Raw genomic sequence first — 16,813 nt, forward strand, 5'->3', positions numbered from 1 at the left:
CCCTAACCCTGGCAGGGAGCAGGTGAGCGTCACTCCGCACGAGGTGCTCTGTGCCATCTGGCTGCAGTTGTGATTCCTTCGTTGGCGTTTGGGTCGTTCTGTTCTTACTTCCTTCATTCAGTGCCCATTCCCTCTCCTCGTCGGTTGACTCATGCAGATGCCCTGGCCTCCACCGTAGACTTAGCCTGACAATGTGACCTTTAACCCAGAACCTTTGACCTCAACCCCCAACCCCAAACACCGTAACCCTCCACTCCTAGCTCATTTCAGCTTTCCATTGACCCCGTAACCCCGAACTCTTCGAAACCCCTCACCTCGACCCCTGACTCTTTACATTGACCCCGTAACCCCGAACTCTTCGAAACCCCTCACCTCGACCCCTGACTCCAAACTCCTTACCCCTTATACAACTCTTAGTTCTTTCGGTAAAGTCACGTAGGTAAAAAATGAAATTAAAATTAATAAAAAATAAAACACTAAAATCACGACGTTTCGGAGGCAACACAAGTCTCCGTCATCAGGTGGGACCGTCACAGCCAGATTTGTATTTAAGAACTTGCATCTTGAATCCCTGCCTCACTTGATGCAGCAAATCTGGCTGTGACGGTCCCACCTGATGACGGAGACTTGTGTTGCCTCCGAAACGTCGTGATTTTAGTGTTTTATTTTTATTAATTTTAATTTCATTTTTTTTACCTACGTGACTTTACCGAAAGAACTAAGAGTATGAATCCTTGCAGTCACGAAAGCTTCAAATCTAGAATCCTTACCCCTTCCCATTAACCCCTAACCTCTAACCCTCTCACATGCCTGGCTCTTAACGCCCAACATCTGACCGCCTAGCCTCTAACCTGTCAATCGTGACCCCTTCCCATTATCCCTTGCCCGTTACCCGTGCCCGGCTGTGACCCCATGACCTGTGACCCGTGCGTGTCTAACCCGTGACCTGTGACCCGTGACCCGCGTGCGGCTGCAGCTGAAGCAGAAGATGTTGGAGCTGACGCACGCGTGCCAGAAGCAGTACGAGCTGGAGCAGGAGCTCGCCTTCTACAAGATAGATGCCAAGTTCGACTCCCTGGGACACGCGCCGCCCCACGTAACACCCCCACGCACACTCGCTCACTCGCTCACTCGCAATCGCTCACTCTCACTCGCTCACTCTCACTCGCTCATTCGCTCTCACTCGCTCACTCGCTCACTCTCAATCGCTCACTCTCACTCGCTCGCTCTCACTCGCTCGCTCGCTCTCACTCGCTCACTCGCTCACTCGCTCACTCTCAATCGCTCACTCTCACTCGCTTACTCTCAATCGCTCACTCTCACTCGCTCTCACTCACTCACTCGCTCGCTCGCTCACTCTCACTTGCTTACTCTCACTCGCTCACTCACACTCACTCGCTCACTCTCACTCACTCGCTCACTCTCGCTCACTCTCACTCGCTTACTCTCAAGCGCTTACTCTCAATCACTCACACTCACTCACACAGCCTTGGACACATGCCACTCCATGTCGTCCCCACTCGTGAGCACGCATGTATTCTAGTGCGCAAAACTTGCATGCGCACGTATGCACGTGTGCACACGTTAATCTGCATGAACACGTGCATGTTCACGTGCATGTGCGTGTGTGTGCGTGTGACCGGTCGTGCGTGCGTGTGCGTGCGTGATGGCGTGTGCGTGCGCTCTTGCCCGCAGGCCGGCGGGGACGACGACGACGACGACGAGTCGCCGCAGCAGCTGGCGCCCGGCGAGAGCCCGTACATCGGCAAGGCGCGCTACAAGCGGAACGAGTTCGCGGGAGAGAGCCGCGTGCGGCTGTCCCCTGCGCGCCACGCGGCACTCGGCTCCGTGCAGAGCGACGGCGCCGCCACCGCGTCCCCAGCGCCAGGCACCGGCGGGGACATCACGGACGCCGTCGATCAGCAGCTCGCGCTCAAGCGGCTCGCGCTGGCCGAAGGTACGGCGGCGGTCACGGGGGAGCAGAGGTCGCAAACGTGTTTTGATTCCTTACCCGTCTACCCGTACCCGGCCGCACCAGGGTCGCAAACGGGTACCCGTACCCGTACCCGGCCGTACCCGTACCCTACCCGTACCCGGCCGGGTAGGGTACGGGTATCGGGTACCCGATTGCGACTTCTGGGATGAAGCCATGTTGCAGGCGCGGGTGGGTTGATTCTAGGAACTTGAATTGTGAGAAGAGACAAGACGTTGGGAAATGAGTGACAGTTACTCACCAGTGACTCACGGTCTACCCATACCCGGCCGCACCAGGGTCGCAAACGGGTACCCGAACCCGTACCCGGCTGGGTACGGGTAGCCGGGTATCGGGTAGGGTACGGGTATTGGGTACCCGGTTGCGACCTCTGCGGGGGAGACAGAGCGCAGCGGGGGGGGGGGCCCAGGAGAGGGGGGGGGGCAGGAGCGTTGTGTAGTAACAATCGCCGCTGGGGAAACGAAGGCGCCGGTCGTGGTGCTGGCCACCCACCCCCTTGCGTGCCACGCCGGTCTTCATAGGTGCTACTCGTTACTAACAGCACTTGTCCCTGCATTCCGATAAGGCTACACGGGAGGCCTTTGTCTTTGTGCCGTGTGCAGCCGAGCGCCGTCTGGCCGAGCTGCTGCAGGAGGTGGAGGCTGCCGAGCGCAGGAACCTGGCCGCTGCACAGGAGCTGCAGCGGCTGGAGGACGCGGCCGCCCAGGGCAAGGTGAGAGGCACAGCCCAGAGCCAGAGCCTAGCCCGGACCCTGACTCTAGCCCAGAGCCTACCCCTGACTCTAACCCAGAGCCAGAGCCTACCCCTAACCCTGACTCTAGCCCCTAACCCAGAGCCTACCCCAGACTTTAACCCAGAGCCAGAGCCTAGCCCGGACTCTAGCCCAGAGCCAGAGCCTACCCCAGACTCTAACCCAGAGCCAGAGCCTAGCCCGGACTCTAGCCCAGAGCCAGAGCCTACCCCAGACTCTAACCCAGAGCCAGAGCCTAGCCCGGACTCTAGCCCAGAGCCAGAGCCTACCCCAGACTCTAACCCAGAGCCAGAGCCTAGCCCGGACTCTAGCCCAGAGCCAGAGCCTACCCCGGACTCTAGCCAAGAGCCAGAGCCTACCCCGGACTCTAGCCCAGAGCCTACCCCTTACCCTGACTCTAACCTTGTGTCTCTGTGTATCGCTCTGAGTCTCTGAGAATGGGCAATAGGGGAGAGGTGAGACTTTAAGAGAGGAATGGAAGGGGGTTAAGGAGTGGGACTGCTTCATGTACGGGGGCAGTGTTGAGTCTATGGGCAGTGTTGAGTCTATGGGTAGTGTTGAGTCTATGGGCAGTGTTGAGTCTATGGGCAGTGTTGAGTCTATGGGTAGTGTTGAGTCTATGGGCAGTGTTGAGTCTATGGGCAGTGTTGAGTCTATGGGTAGTGTTGAGTCTATGGGTAGTGTTGAGTCTATGGGCAGTGTTGAGTCTATGGGCAGTGTTGAGTCTATGGGCAGTGTTGAGTCTATGGGCAGTGTTGAGTCTATGGGCAGTGTTGAGTCTATGGGTAGTGTTGAGTCTATGGGCAGTGTTGAGTCTATGGGCAGTGTTGAGTCTATGGGTAGTGTTGAGTCTATGGGCAGTGTTGAGTCTATGGGCAGTGTTGAGTCTATGGGAGTGTTGAGTCTATGGGCAGTGTTGAGTCTATGGGCAGTGTTGAGTCTATGGGTAGTGTTGAGTATATGGGCAGTGTTGAGTCCATGGGTGGTGTTGAGTCTATGGGCAGTGTTGAGTCTATGGCCAGTGTTGAGTCTCTGGGCAGTGTTGAGTCTATGGGCAGTGTTGAGTCTATGGGTAGTGTTGAGTCTATGGGCTGTGTTGAGTCTATGGTGCAGTGTTGAGTCTTTGGTGCAGTGTTGAGTCTATCGACAGTGCTCAATGTAGAGGGGGAGTTGATTGCAGTGGAGGGGTGCAAGTTGGGAGAAGCACCACAAAAGGGATTGGGCACAGGCAGAAGCAGGGACAGAGAGACAGAATGTTGCGAACGCCGACGGTCCATTGTGTAGCACTCGCCGGTTGCGTACGCACGCTCACTGTTGCGCGCACGTGCGGCGCGTTGCTGCGGCGGTGGTGAAGGCGCTGGAACAGCACCGCGAGTCCCTGCGCCGTGCGCTGGCGCGCAAGCTGGAGCTGCTGGGGCGGCTGCGCGTGGAGGCCGAGGAGCTGGAGCGACGCCTGGAGGCGCAGCGCACGGAGCTGGGGCGGCGGGGAGCGCAAGCGGCGCAGCTCCGGAGGGAGATCGCGGAGGAGCGCGGGGAGGACGGGCGCCGGCACGTGAGTGGCACGCGCGATGACGCTGGATGCAATTACCAGCGAAACGTCGCACTACTCAAATTGTAAATGTTGTGGTTTCACGCGTCAACTGCTGGATGCAATTACCAGCGAAACGTCGCACTACTCAAATTGTAAATGTTGTGGTTTCACGCGTCAACTGCTGGATGCAATTACCAGCGAAACGTCGCACTACTCAAACTGTAAATGTTGTGGTTTCACGCGTCAACTGCTGGATGCAATTACCAGCGAAACGTCGTGCTACTCAAATTGTAAATGTAGTGGTTTCACGCTTCAACACACCGCTGGGGCTAAAGCAGCGAACTATTTTGTCTTTTGTCAACGTGACACTTTTTTACCGATTGGCCGTGTCGGGTGGTGGAGGGTTACGACACATTTATAAATAACGCGATCTAAACCCAAAAACGTTGATTATGAATAATATTGGTCGCGAAAGTCTCACACATGTTAAACTGACGCAGGGGGAGGATTGGCTCATAGAGTGGGCAGTGTTGAGTCTATGGGCGTGCCATGTACATGCACATGGCACGCACATGGGACATGCACACGCAGAGACGTGCGGGGAGGACGGGCATGGGCACGTGAGTGGCACGCATGTGGCACGCACACGCAGAGACGCAGGGGGAGGATTGGCACATAGAGTGGCATGCACATGGCACGCACATGGCACACGCACACGCACACACGTGCTCGGAGGACGGGTGCGTGCACATGAGTGGCACGCACATGGCACACACACGTAGAGACGCGCGGCGCTAAGGGGCACTCGTCTTCTAGTGGCACACAGTGGCACACGGGGCGTGCGCGTGTGTACGGCCCAGTGCTCGTGCTGTGTGTTGCGAGTTCTGCCCGGGTCACCGTTGTTGTTGTTGTTCTGGGTTGACACTCGTGACGCCACGTTGGGCTCAATGAGCATCTCAGTAGCGGTGACTGAGCCTGGCTCAACTGCCGGTAATGAATCAAGACGATTCCAATACAACGTGGATCTGTAAAGCGGCTTGTGCATGTGACCGTGTCTCATGTGACGCCGCACAGGAACGAGGCGCAGTCGTAGGGCTCTGTGTGCGTCTGTGGGTCTTTATGTGAGTCAAAGGGTCTCTGTATGAGGGAGTGAGAGATAAATAGCCGGTCAGTAATATATCTCTCTCTTGGTGAGTCGGTGTCTACGGGAGAGGGAAAAAGAGGCAGTCATTTGGGGTTCTGTGTGGGGAAAAGAGGCTTTGTGTGAGTTTACGTGTAAGGTATGTGTGATGCATTTGGTATTGTGTGTTGTTATTGTGAGTGTGGTGCGGGTGTGTAATGTGTATGTGATATCTGTGGTGGATGATGTGTGTGATTCTATTGTATGTGGCGTGTTTAGTGTTTGTGTTATTGTGATGTCTATGATCTTTGTGGTGTGATGTGTGTGTAATGTGTGGTGTGTATAAAGTGTGTGATGTGTGTTATCGTGTTTGTAGTGTGTGTGTGTGGTGTGTATAAAGTATGTGATGTGTGTGGTGTGTGTTATCGTGTTTGTAGTGTGTGTGTGGTGTGTATAAAGTGTGTGATGTGTGTGGTGTGTTATCGTGTGGTGTTATCTGTATCGTGTTCGTAGTGTGTGTGTGTGGTGTGTATAAAGTGTGTGATGTGTGGTGTGTATAAAGTGTGTGATGTGTGTGGTGTGTGTTATCGTGTTTGTAGTGTGTGTGTGTGGTGTGTATAAAGTGTGTGATGTGTGGTGTGTATAAAGTGTGTGATGTGTGTGGTGTGTGTTATCGTGTTCGTAGTGTGTGTGTGTGGTGTGTATAAAGTGTGTGATGTGTGGTGTGTATAAAGTGCGTGATATGTGTGGTGTGTGTGGGATCTGTGTGCTGTGAGTGGCTGAGGTTGTGCGCGGCTGCACTGATGGGGGAGGAAGTGTCTGATCTCTATTATGCTGTGTGTAGTTTTGTGGTGAGTCTGTAGTGTGGTGTATGCGTAGTATGGTGTGTTGTGCAGTGTGGTGCAACTTTAGTGCCAAACACTGTTTGGCATCTTTTTCTCACTTATGCTCACACATGCCTTTGGGACAGCAGAAGAGGGAATCTTTCTCCATACGAGATCTGATGGCAAACTCTTCAACCTTGCCCATCTCAGATCCAAAACCAAAGCTCGCAAAGTCCTCACCAGAGAACTCCTATTCGCTGATGACGCCGCGCTGACAGCTCACACAGAACAAGGTCTTGCGGACACTCATCGACCACCTTGCCAATGCGTGCAACAACTTTGGCCTGACAATCAGTCTGAAAAAGGCCAATGTCATGGGCCAGGATGTAAGAGACCTCCCTTCTATAAACATTGGTAGCTACACACTGGAATCCGTTCAGGACTTCACCTACTTGGGTTCCACCATCACCTGCAATTTGTCTCTTATCACGGAGATTGACAAGCGCATTGGGAAGGCGTCTACAGCGACCAAAAGAGTGTACAGATGATGTACCGTGCCTGTGTCCTTAGCACGCTCCTCTATGGGTCTGAGTCCTGGACAACATGCGCCCATCAAGGACATCGACTAAACACATTCCACCTCCGCTATCTCAGGCGCAGCCTCGGTCTCAGATGGCGAGATCGCATTCCCAACACCTCAAGTCCTGAACTTGGCCAACATTCCCAACATGTACTCTCTACTCAGCAGAGGTCGCAACCGGGTACCCGATACCCGTACCCTACCCGATACCCGGCTACCCGTACCCGGCCGGGTAGCCGTTTGCGACCCTGGTGCGGCCGGGTACGAGTACGGGTAGGCCGTGAGTCACTGGTGAGTCACCGTTTGTCACTCATTTCGGGTAGGGTACGGGTAGGGAACGGGTACCCGTACCCGGCCGGGTACGGGTACTCGTTTGCGACCCTGGTGCAGCCGGGTACGGGTAAGGAATCAAAACCCGATTTAAAGCTTTCGTGACTGCAGGGATTCATCTTCTTGGTTCTTTCGGCAAAGTCACTTAGAAGGGAAGTAATAAAATAATAAAAATAAAACATGATAAAATAATTCTCACGACGTTTCGGCCACAACACAAGCAGCCGTCCTCAGGTGGAGACCAGGTCTGTCGAGGCGACAGCGTCTGAATGAAACACCTCGACAGACCTGGTCTTCACCTGAGGACGGCTGCTTGTGTTGTGGCCGAAACGTCGTGAGAATTATTTTATCATGTTTTATTTTTATTATTTTATTACTTCCCTTCTACGTGACTTTACCGAAAGAACCAAGAAGATGAATCAAAACCCGTTTGCGACCTCTGCTACTCAGTCATAGGCGCCTGAGATGGCTTGGACACGTGCGCTGCATGCACGATGGCAGAATACTCAAGGGTGCCGTGTACGGCGAGCTGGCATCAGGCACACGGGACACTGGTCGTCCAGACCTGTGCTTCAAAGATGTCTGCAAACGGGACATGAAGAGTTCAAGTTCATTTCAAGTTCATATATTAGGTGTAGCCCTGTGAGCCATTTGGCTCTTGAATCGGGTGCAACCGCAACAAACAAAAAACAAAAACATGAACAAAAAACATCTTAAAGTGAATATGTGACTAAGTGCAAACATAAAATCCAAGAAAAGACAGCAAAATATTGCAGGAAAAAAAATCACCGTACACCAACGCTGCGTGCAAAAATCCCAGCGGGATGCAAGTCAAACAACAACAACAACACCAACCACAAGACAACTTAGATTAAGAGCTGTAACATCAACCCAGGGGACTGGGAGAAAACTGCCTGGTGACCGACTGATCTGGCAGCAGGCTGTGAAAACAGGCCTACTCAGGAGAGGCGAGGAGAAAAGACACACCGCTTAGCAAACCAAGAGAGAGACGTAACGACAAATCAACTGGTGCTGCCACCGCATTCACTTGCAATTGCTGTGGCAAGGATTGCCACTCAAGGATTGGGCTACGAAGTCATTCTCGGCGCCTGCAAAACCTACAGGTGACCTCGTGAAGTGCAAAAGAATTGTCTATTGAGACACACAGGCCGATGTGTAGTGTGGTGTGTGTTTGGTGTGGTGTATGTGTGGTGTGGTGTATGTGTAGTGTAGTGCGTGTTTGGTGTGTAGTGTGGTGTATGTGTAGTGTAGTGTGGTGTTTAGTGTCTAGTGTGGTGTATGTGTAGTGTGTGTTTGGTGTAGTGTATGTGTAGTGTAGTGTGGTGTGTAGTGTCTAGTGTGGTGTATGTGTAGTGTGGTGTGTAGTATAGTGTGGTGCGTGTTTAGTGTCTAGTGTGGTGTATGTGTATTGTGGTGTGTAGTGTGGTGTGTAGTGTGTAGTGTAGTGTGTGGTGTGTAGTGTGTGGTGTGGTGTGTAGTGTGGTGTGTAGTGTGGTGTGTAGTGTGGTGTGTAGTGTGGTGTGTAGTGTGTAGTGTGGTGTGGTGTGTAGTGTGGTGTGTAGTGTGGTGTGTGGTGTGTAGTGTGGTGTGTAGTGTGTAGTGTGGTGTGGTGTGTAGTGTAGTGCGGTATGTAGTGTGGTGTGTAGTGTGGTGTGTAGTGTAGGGTGGTGTGTAGTGTAGTGTGTAGTGTGTAGTGTGGTGTGTAGTGTGGTGTGTAGTGTGGTGTGTAGTGTAGTGTATAGTGTAGTGTATAGTGTGGTGTGTAGTGTGGTGTGTAGTGTAGTGTGGTGTGTAGTGTGGTGTGTAGTGTGGTGTGGTGTGTAGTGTGGTGTGTAGTGTGGTGTATAGTGTAGTGTATAGTGTGGTGTGTAGTGTAGTGTGGTGTGTAGTGTGGTGTGTAGTGTGGTGTGTAGTGTGTAGTGTAGTGTGTAGTGTAGTGTGGTGTGTGGTGTGTAGTGTGGTGTGTAGTGTAGTGTAGTGTGTAGTGTGGTGTGTAGTGTGGTGTGTAGTGTGGTGTGTAGTGTGTAGTGTGTAGTGTGGTGTGGTGTGTGGTGTGGTGTGGTGTGTAGTGTGTGGTGTGTAGTGTAGTGTGTAGTGTGGTGTGTAGTGTGTAGTGTGTAGTGTGGTGTGTAGTGTGGTGTGTAGTGTGTAGTGTAGTGTGTAGTGTGGTGTGTTGTTGTGTAGTGTAGTGTGTAGTGTAGTGTGTAGTGTGGTGTGTAGTGTGTAGTTGTGTAGTGTGTAGTGTGGTGTGTAGTGTGGTGTGTAGTGTGTAGTGTGGTGTGTAGTGTGTAGTGTGGTGTGTAGTGTGGTGTGTAGGTGGTGTGTAGTGTGTAGTGGGTGTAGTGTAGTGTGGGTGTAGTGTGGTGTGTAGTGTGGTGGTGTAGTGTGGGGTGTAGTGTGTAGTGTGGTGTGTAGTGTAGTGTGTAGGTGGTGTGTAGTGTAGTGTGGTGTGCAGTGTGGGTGTAGTGGGGTGTGTAGTGTGGTGTGTAGTGTGTAGTGTGGTGTGTAGTGTGGTGTGTAGTGTGGTGTGTAGTGTGTAGTGTGGTGTGTAGTGTAGTGTGTAGTGTGGTGTGTAGTGTAGTGTGGTGTGTAGTGTGGTGTGTAGTGTGGTGTAGTGTGGTGTTAGGTGTAGTGTAGTGTGTAGGGTGGGGTTAGTGTGGTGTGTGTAGTGTGGTGTGTAGTGGTAGTGTGGTGTGTAGTGTAGTGTAGTGTGGTGTGTAGTGTGGTGTGTAGTGTGGTGTGTAGTGTGGTGTGTAGTGTGGTGTGTAGTGTGGTGTGTAGTGTGGTGTGTAGTGTGGTGTGTAGTGTGTAGTGTGGTGTGTAGTGTGGGTGTGTAGTGTGTAGTGTGGTGTGTAGTGTGGTGTGGTGGTGTGTAGTGTGTAGTGTGGTGTGTAGTGTGGTGTGTAGTGTGGTGTGTAGTGTGGTGTGTAGTGTGGTGTGTAGTGTGTAGTGTGGTGTGTAGTGTGGTGTGTAGTGTGTAGTGTGGTGTGTAGTGTGGTGTGGTAGTGTAGTGTGTAGTGTAGTGTGGTGTGTAGTGTAGTGTGTAGTGTGGTGTGTAGTGTGTAGTGTAGTGTGTAGTGTGTGTGTGTTAGTGTGGTGTGTAGTGTTAGTGTGGTGTGTAGTGTGGTGTGTAGTGTATAGTGTAGTGTGGTGTGTAGTGTAGTGTGGTGTGTGGTGTAGTGTGTAGTGTGTAGTGTGTGTGTAGTGTGTGTGGTGTGTAGTGTAGTGTGTAGTGTGGTGTAGTGTGTAGTGTAGTGTGGTGTGTGGTGTGTAGTGTGGTGTGTAGTGTGTAGTGTGGTGTGTGGTGTGGTGTGTAGTGTGTAGTGTGGTGTGTAGTGTAGTGTGTGTTTGGTGTGGTGTATGTGTAGTGTGGTGTGTGGTACAGTGTGGTGTGTAGTACAGTGTGGTGCGTGTTTAGTGTGGAGTGTGGTGTGTAGTAGAGTGTGGTGTGTAGTGTAGTGTGGTGTATGTGTATTGTGGTGTGTAGTACAGTGTGGTGTGTAGTACAGTGTGGTGTGTAGTAGTGTGGTCCGTGTTTAGTGTGGAGTGTGGTGTACGTCTATTGTGGTGTGTAATAGTGTGGTGTGTGTGTAGTGTAGGTGCGTGTTTAGCACGTGGTGTATGTGTAGTGTGGGGTATATGTAATGTGGTGCATGTTTAGTGTGGAGTGTGGTGTATGTGTAGTGTGGTGCGTGTTTAGTATGGTGTGGTGAGTGTGGTGAGTGTGGTGTGGTGAGTGTGGTGTGGTGAGTGTGGTGTGGTGAGTGTGGTCAGTGTGGTGTGGTGAGTGTGGTGTGGTGAGTGTGGTCAGTGTGGTGTGGTGAGTGTGGTGTGGTGAGTGTGGTGTGGTGAGTGTGGTCAGTGTGGTGTGGTGAGTGTGGTCAGTGTGGTGTGGTGAGTGTGGTCAGTGTGGTGTGGTGAGTGTGGTGTGGTGAGTGTGGTCAGTGTGGTGTGGTGAGTGTGGTCAGTGTGGTGTGGTGAGTGTGGTGTGGTGAGTGTGGCGAGTGTGGTGTGGTGAGTGTGGTCAGTGTGGTGTGGTGAGTGTGGTGTGGTGAGTGTGGTGTGGTGAGTGTGGTCAGTGTGGTGTGGTGAGTGTGGTGTGGTGAGTGTGGTGTGGTGAGTGTGGTCAGTGTGGTGTGGTGAGTGTGGTCAGTGTGGTGTGGTGAGTGTGGTCAGTGTGGTGTGGTGAGTGTGGTGTGGTGAGTGTGGTCAGTGTGGTGTGGTGAGTGTGGTCAGTGTGGTGTGGTGAGTGTGGTGTGGTGAGTGTGGCGAGTGTGGTGTGGGAGTGTGGTCAGTGTGGTGTGGTGAGTGTGGTGTGGTGAGTGTGGTGTGGTGAGTGTGGTCAGTGTGGTGTGGTGAGTGTGGTGTGGTGAGTGTGGTGTGGTGAGTGTGGTCAGTGTGGTGTGGTGAGTGTGGTCAGTGTGGTGTGGTGAGTGTGGTCAGTGTGGTGTGGTGAGTGTGGTGTGGTGAGTGTGGTCAGTGTGGTGTGGTGAGTGTGGTCAGTGTGGTGTGGTGAGTGTGGTGTGGTGAGTGTGGCGAGTGTGGTGTGGTGAGTGTGGTCAGTGTGGTGTGGTGAGTGTGGTGTGGTGAGTGTGGTGTGGTGAGTGTGGTCAGTGTGGTGTGGTGAGTGTGGTGTGGTGAGTGTGGTGTGGTGAGTGTGGTCAGTGTGGTGTGGTGAGTGTGGTGTGGTGAGTGTGGTGTGGTGAGTGTGGTCAGTGTGGTGTGGTGAGTGTGGCGAGTGTGGTGTGGTGAGTGTGGTCAGTGTGGTGAGTGTGGTGTGGTGAGTGTAGTGTGGTGTGGTGAGTGTGGCAAGTGTGGTGAGTGTGGTGTGGTGTGGTGAGTGTGGCGAGTGTGGTGTGGTGAGTGGTCAGTGTGGTGTGGTGAGTGTGGTGTGGTGAGTGTGGCGAGTGTGGTGTGGTGAGTGTGGTGAGTGTGGTGTGGTGAGTGTGGCGAGTGTGGTGTGGTGAGTGTGGTGTGGTGAGTGTGGTCAGTGTGGTGTGGTGAGTGTGGTGTGGTGAGTGTGGTGTGGTGAGTGTGGTCAGTGTGGTGTGGTGAGTGTGGTCAGTGTGGTGTGGTGAGTGTGGCGAGTGTGGTGTGGTGAGTGTGGTCAGTGTGGTGAGTGTGGTGTGGTGAGTGTGGCGAGTGTGGTGAGTGTGGTGTGGTGAATGTGAGTGTGGTGAGTGTGAGTGTGGTGAGTGTGGTGAGTGTGGTCAGTGTGGTGTGGTGAGTGTGGCGAGTGTAGTGTGGTGTGGTGAGTGTGAGTGTGGTGTGGTGAGTGTGGTCAGTGTGGTGTGGTGAGTGTGAGTGTGGTGAGTGTGGTGTGGTGTGGTATGGGGTGGTGTGGTGAGTGTGGTGAGTGTGAGTGTGGTGAGTGTGGTGTGGTGAGTGTGAGTGTGTTGTGGTGAGTGTGGTGTGGTGAGTGTGAGTGTGGTGTGGTGAGTGTGGTCAGTGTGGTGAGTGTGGTGAGTGTAGTGTGGTGTGGTGAGTGTGAGTGTGGTGAGTGTGAGTGTGGTGCGTGTTTAGTATGGTGTGGTGAATGTGGTGAGTGTGAGTATGGTGAGTCTGGTGAGTGTAGTGTGGTGTGGTGAGTGTGGCGAGTGTGGTGTGGTGAATGTGAGTGTGGTGTGGTGAGTGTGGTGTGTGTGTGAGTGGCTGGGGTATGTGAGTGCCAGGGATGAGGAAGTCTCCCTGTGTGGTGAGTGTGGTGAGTGTGGTGTGGTATGGGGTGGTGAGTGTGGTGAGTGTGGTGTGGTATGGGGTGGTGAGTGTGGTGTGGTGAGTGTGGTGTAGTGTGTGTGGTGTGGTGAGTGTGGTGTGGTATGGGGTGGTGAGTGTGGTGTGGTGAGTGTGGTGAGTGTGGTGTGGTATGGGGTGGTGAGTGTGGTGTGGTGAGTGTGGTGAGTGTGGTGTGGTATGGGGTGGTTAGTGTGGTGTGGTGAGTGTGGTGAGTGTGGTGTGGTATGGGGTGGTGAGTGTGGTGTGGTGAGTGTGGTGTGGTATGGGGTGGTGAGTGTGGTGTGGTGAGTGTGGTGAGTGTGGTGTGGTATGGGGTGGTGAGTGTGGGGTGGTGAGTGTGGTGTAGTGTGTGTGGTGTGGTGAGTGTGGTGTGGTATGGGGTGGTGAGTGTGGTGTGGTGAGTGTGGTGAGTGTGGTGTGGTATGGGGTGGTGAGTGTGGTGTGGTGAGTGTGGTGTGGTATGGGGTGGTGAGTGTGGTGTGGTGAGTGTGGTGAGTGTGTGTGGTATGGGGTGGTGAGTGTGGTGTGGTGAGTGTGGTGTAGTGTGTGTGGTGTGGTGAGTGTGGTGTGGTATGGGGTGGTGAGTGTGGTGTGGTGAGTGTGGTGTGGTATGGTGTGGTGTGGTGAGTGTGGTGTGGTGAGTGTGGTGTGGTGTGTGTCAGTGTGGTGAGTGTGGTGTGGTATGGGGTGGTGAGTGTGGTGTGGTATGGTGTGGTGTGGTGAGTGTGGTGAGTGTGGTGTGGTGAGTGTGGTGTGGTGTGTGAGTGTGGTGAGTGTGAGTGTGGTGTAGTGTGTGTGAGTGTTGTGAGTGTAGTGTGGTGAGTGTAGTGTGGTGAGTGTGGTGTGTGTGTGAGTGAGATGAGTGTGGTGTGGTGAGTGTGGTGAGTGTGTAGTGGCGAGTGTGGTGAGTGTGAGTGTGGTGTGGTGAGTGTGGCGAATGTGGTGTGTGTGAGTGTGGTGTGGTATGGTGTGGTGAGTGTGGTGTGGTGTGGTGAGTGTGGTGAGTGTGGTGTGGTATGGTGTGGTGTGGTGAGTGTGGTGAGTGTGGTGTGGTGAGTGTGGTGTGGTGTGTGTGAGTGTGGTGAGTGTGGTGTGTGTGTGTGAGTGTGGTGTGGTATGGTGTGGTGAGTGTGGTGTGGTGAGTGTGAGTGTGGTGAGTGTGGTGTGGTATGGTGTGGTGTGGTGAGTGTGGTGTGGTGAGTGTGGTGTGGTGTGTGTGAGTGTGGTGAGTGTGGTGTAGTGTGTGTGAGTGTTGTGAGTGTAGTGTGGTGAGTGTAGTGTGGTGAGTGTGGTGTGTGTGTGAGTGAGATGAGTGTGGTGTGGTGAGTGTGTAGTGGCGAGTGTGAGTGTGGTGAGTGTGGTGTGGTGAGTGTGGCGAATGTGGTGTGTGTGAGTGTGGTGAGTGTGTGTGTGGTGTGTGTGAGTGGCTGGGGCATGTGAGTGCCAGGGCTGAGGAAGTCTCCCTGTGTGGTGGGTGTGGTGTGATGTGTGTGAGTGTGGTGAGTGTGGTGTGGTATGGGGTGGTGAGTGTGGTGTGGTGAGTGTGGTGTAGTGTGTGTGGTGTGGTGAGTGTGGTGTGGTATGGGGTGGTGAGTGTGGTTGTGGTGAGTGTGGTGAGTGTGGTGTGGTATGGGGTGGTGAGTGTGGTGTGGTGAGTGTGGTGAGTGTGGTGTGGTATGGGGTGGTGAGTGTGGTGTGGTGAGTGTGGTGTAGTGTGTGTGGTGTGGTGAGTGTGGTTGTGGTATGGGTGGTGAGTGTGGTGTGGTGAGTGTGGTGAGTGTGGTGTGGTATGGGGTGGTGAGTGTGGTGTGGTGAGTGTGGTGAGTGTGGTGTGGTATGGGGTGGTGAGTGTGGTGTGGTGAGTGTGGTGTAGTGTGTGTGGTGTGGTGAGTGTGGTGTGGTATGGGGTGGTGAGTGTGGTGTGGTGAGTGTGGTGTGGTGAGTGTGGTGTAGTGTGTGTGGTTGTGTGGTGAGTGTGGTGTGGTATGGGTGTGGTGAGTGTGGTGTGGTATGGTGTGGTGTGGTGAGTGTGGTGTGGTGAGTGTGGTGTGGTGTGTGTGAGTGTGGTGAGTGTGAGTGTGGTGTGTGTGTGTGAGTGTTGGTGTGGTATGGTGTGGTGAGTGTGGTGTGGTGAGTGTGAGTGTGGTGAGTGTGGTGTGGTATGGTGTGGTGTGGTGAGTGTGGTGAGTGTGGTGTGGTGAGTGTGGTGTGGTGTGTGTGAGTGTGAGATGAGTGTGGTGTGGTGAGTGTGTAGTGGCGAGTGTGGTGAGTGTGAGTGTGGTGAGTGTGGTGTGGTGAGTGTGGCGAATGTGGTGTGTGTGAGTGTGGTGAGTGTGTGTGTGGTGTGTGTGAGTGGCTGGGGCATGTGAGTGCCAGGGCTGAGGAAGTCTCCCTGTGTGGTGGGTGTGGTGTGATGTGTGTGAGTGTGGTGTGTGTGAGTGTGGTGAGTGTGGTGTGGTATGGGGTGGTGAGTGTGGTGTGGTGAGTGTGGTGTAGTGTGTGTGGTGTGGTGAGTGTGGTGTGGTATGGGGTGGTGAGTGTGGTGTGGTGAGTGTGGTGAGTGTGGTGTGGTATGGGGTGGTGAGTGTGGTGTGGTGAGTGTGGTGAGTGTGGTGTGGTATGGGGTGGTGAGTGTGGTGTGGTGAGTGTGGTGTAGTGTGTGTGGTGTGGTGAGTGTGGTGTGGTATGGGGTGGTGAGTGTGGTGTGGTGAGTGTGGTGAGTGTGGTGTGGTATGGGGTGGTGAGTGTGGTGTGGTGAGTGTGGTGAGTGTGGTGTGGTATGGGGTGGTGAGTGTGGTGTAGTGTGTGTGGTGTGGTGAGTGTGGTGTGGTATGGGGTGGTGAGTGTGGTGTGGTGAGTGTGGTGTGGTGAGTGTGGTGTAGTGTGTGTGGTGTGGTGAGTGTGGTGTGGTATGGTGTGGTGAGTGTGGTGTGGTATGGTGTGGTGTGGTGAGTGTGGTGTGGTGAGTGTGGTGTGGTGTGTGTGAGTGTGGTGAGTGTGAGTGTGGTGTGTGTGTGTGAGTGTGGTGTGGTATGGTGTGGTGAGTGTGGTGTGGTGAGTGTGAGTGTGGTGAGTGTGGTGTGGTATGGTGTGGTGTGGTGAGTGTGGTGAGTGTGGTGTGGTGAGTGTGGTGTGGTGTGTGTGAGTGTGGTGAGTGTGAGTGTGGTGTAGTGTGTGTGAGTGTTGTGAGTGTAGTGTGGTGAGTGTAGTGTGGTGAGTGTGGTGTGTGTGTGAGTGAGATGGGTGTGGTGTGGTGGGTGTGTAGTGGCGAGTGTGGTGAGTGTGAGTGTGGTGAGTGTGGTGTGGTGAGTGTGGCGAATGTGGTGTGTGTGAGTGTGGTGAGTGTGTGTGTGGTGTGTGTGAGTGGCTGGGGCATGTGAGTGCCAGGGCTGAGGAAGTCTCCCTGTGTGGTGGGTGTGGTGTGATGTGTGTGAGTGTGGTGAGTGTGAGTGTGGTGAGTGTGGTGTGGTGAGTGTGGCGAGTGTGGTGTGTGTGTGAGTGGCTGGGGCATGTGAGTGCCAGGGCTGAGGAAGTCTCCCTGTCCGCTTGCGAGCTCCCTCGCCAGGCGGAAAACCGCGACTCTTCCTGTCAGCTGACGGGAAGACGCCTCTAACGGGTGGGGCGCTAGCAGATTTGAGCGGAGAGAGGGAGTCAGTGGGTGTGCAGAGGGGGGGGGAGATGAGCGCGCTTGGGGTGAGGCAGTGGCGAGCGAGGCGTCAGTGTCAGGAGGAGAAGCAGCAGCAACAGCAGCGAGTGGAGCTGGGAGCAACCGCAGCATCAGAGGGGAGACGGGCATGCCACCCACAGGACTAGGGTACGCACGCACCATCGCACGCACGATCGGACGCACACGTGGTCTCATGCGCCACCTCACCCTCACCCATAACGGTGCCGCGTCCAGTAGCCAAGACCCCCTTGGGGCCGTTT

The 16,813-nt window shown here is 53.9% G+C and overlaps 1 protein-coding gene across 1 annotated transcript in view; it reads left to right on the plus strand.

Annotated features, from left to right (window-relative positions):
- LOC133360117 (centriolin-like) overlaps positions 1 to 16,813 on the plus strand; it is a 50,667-nt gene that overhangs the window by 17,497 nt on the left and 16,357 nt on the right. Inside the window, exons 8-11 of the mRNA XM_061578703.1 lie at positions 977 to 1,096; positions 1,696 to 1,957; positions 2,596 to 2,705; positions 4,099 to 4,296. Coding sequence (XP_061434687.1) covers positions 977 to 1,096; positions 1,696 to 1,957; positions 2,596 to 2,705; positions 4,099 to 4,296 — 690 coding nt within the window. The remainder of the gene's footprint in view (positions 1 to 976; positions 1,097 to 1,695; positions 1,958 to 2,595; positions 2,706 to 4,098; positions 4,297 to 16,813) is intronic.

The sequence above is a fragment of the Lethenteron reissneri genome, chromosome 67 (assembly GCF_015708825.2).
Source record: "Lethenteron reissneri isolate LAM-NWPU_2019-01 chromosome 67, ASM1570882v1, whole genome shotgun sequence".
Taxonomy (NCBI): Eukaryota; Metazoa; Chordata; class Hyperoartia; order Petromyzontiformes; family Petromyzontidae; genus Lethenteron; species Lethenteron reissneri.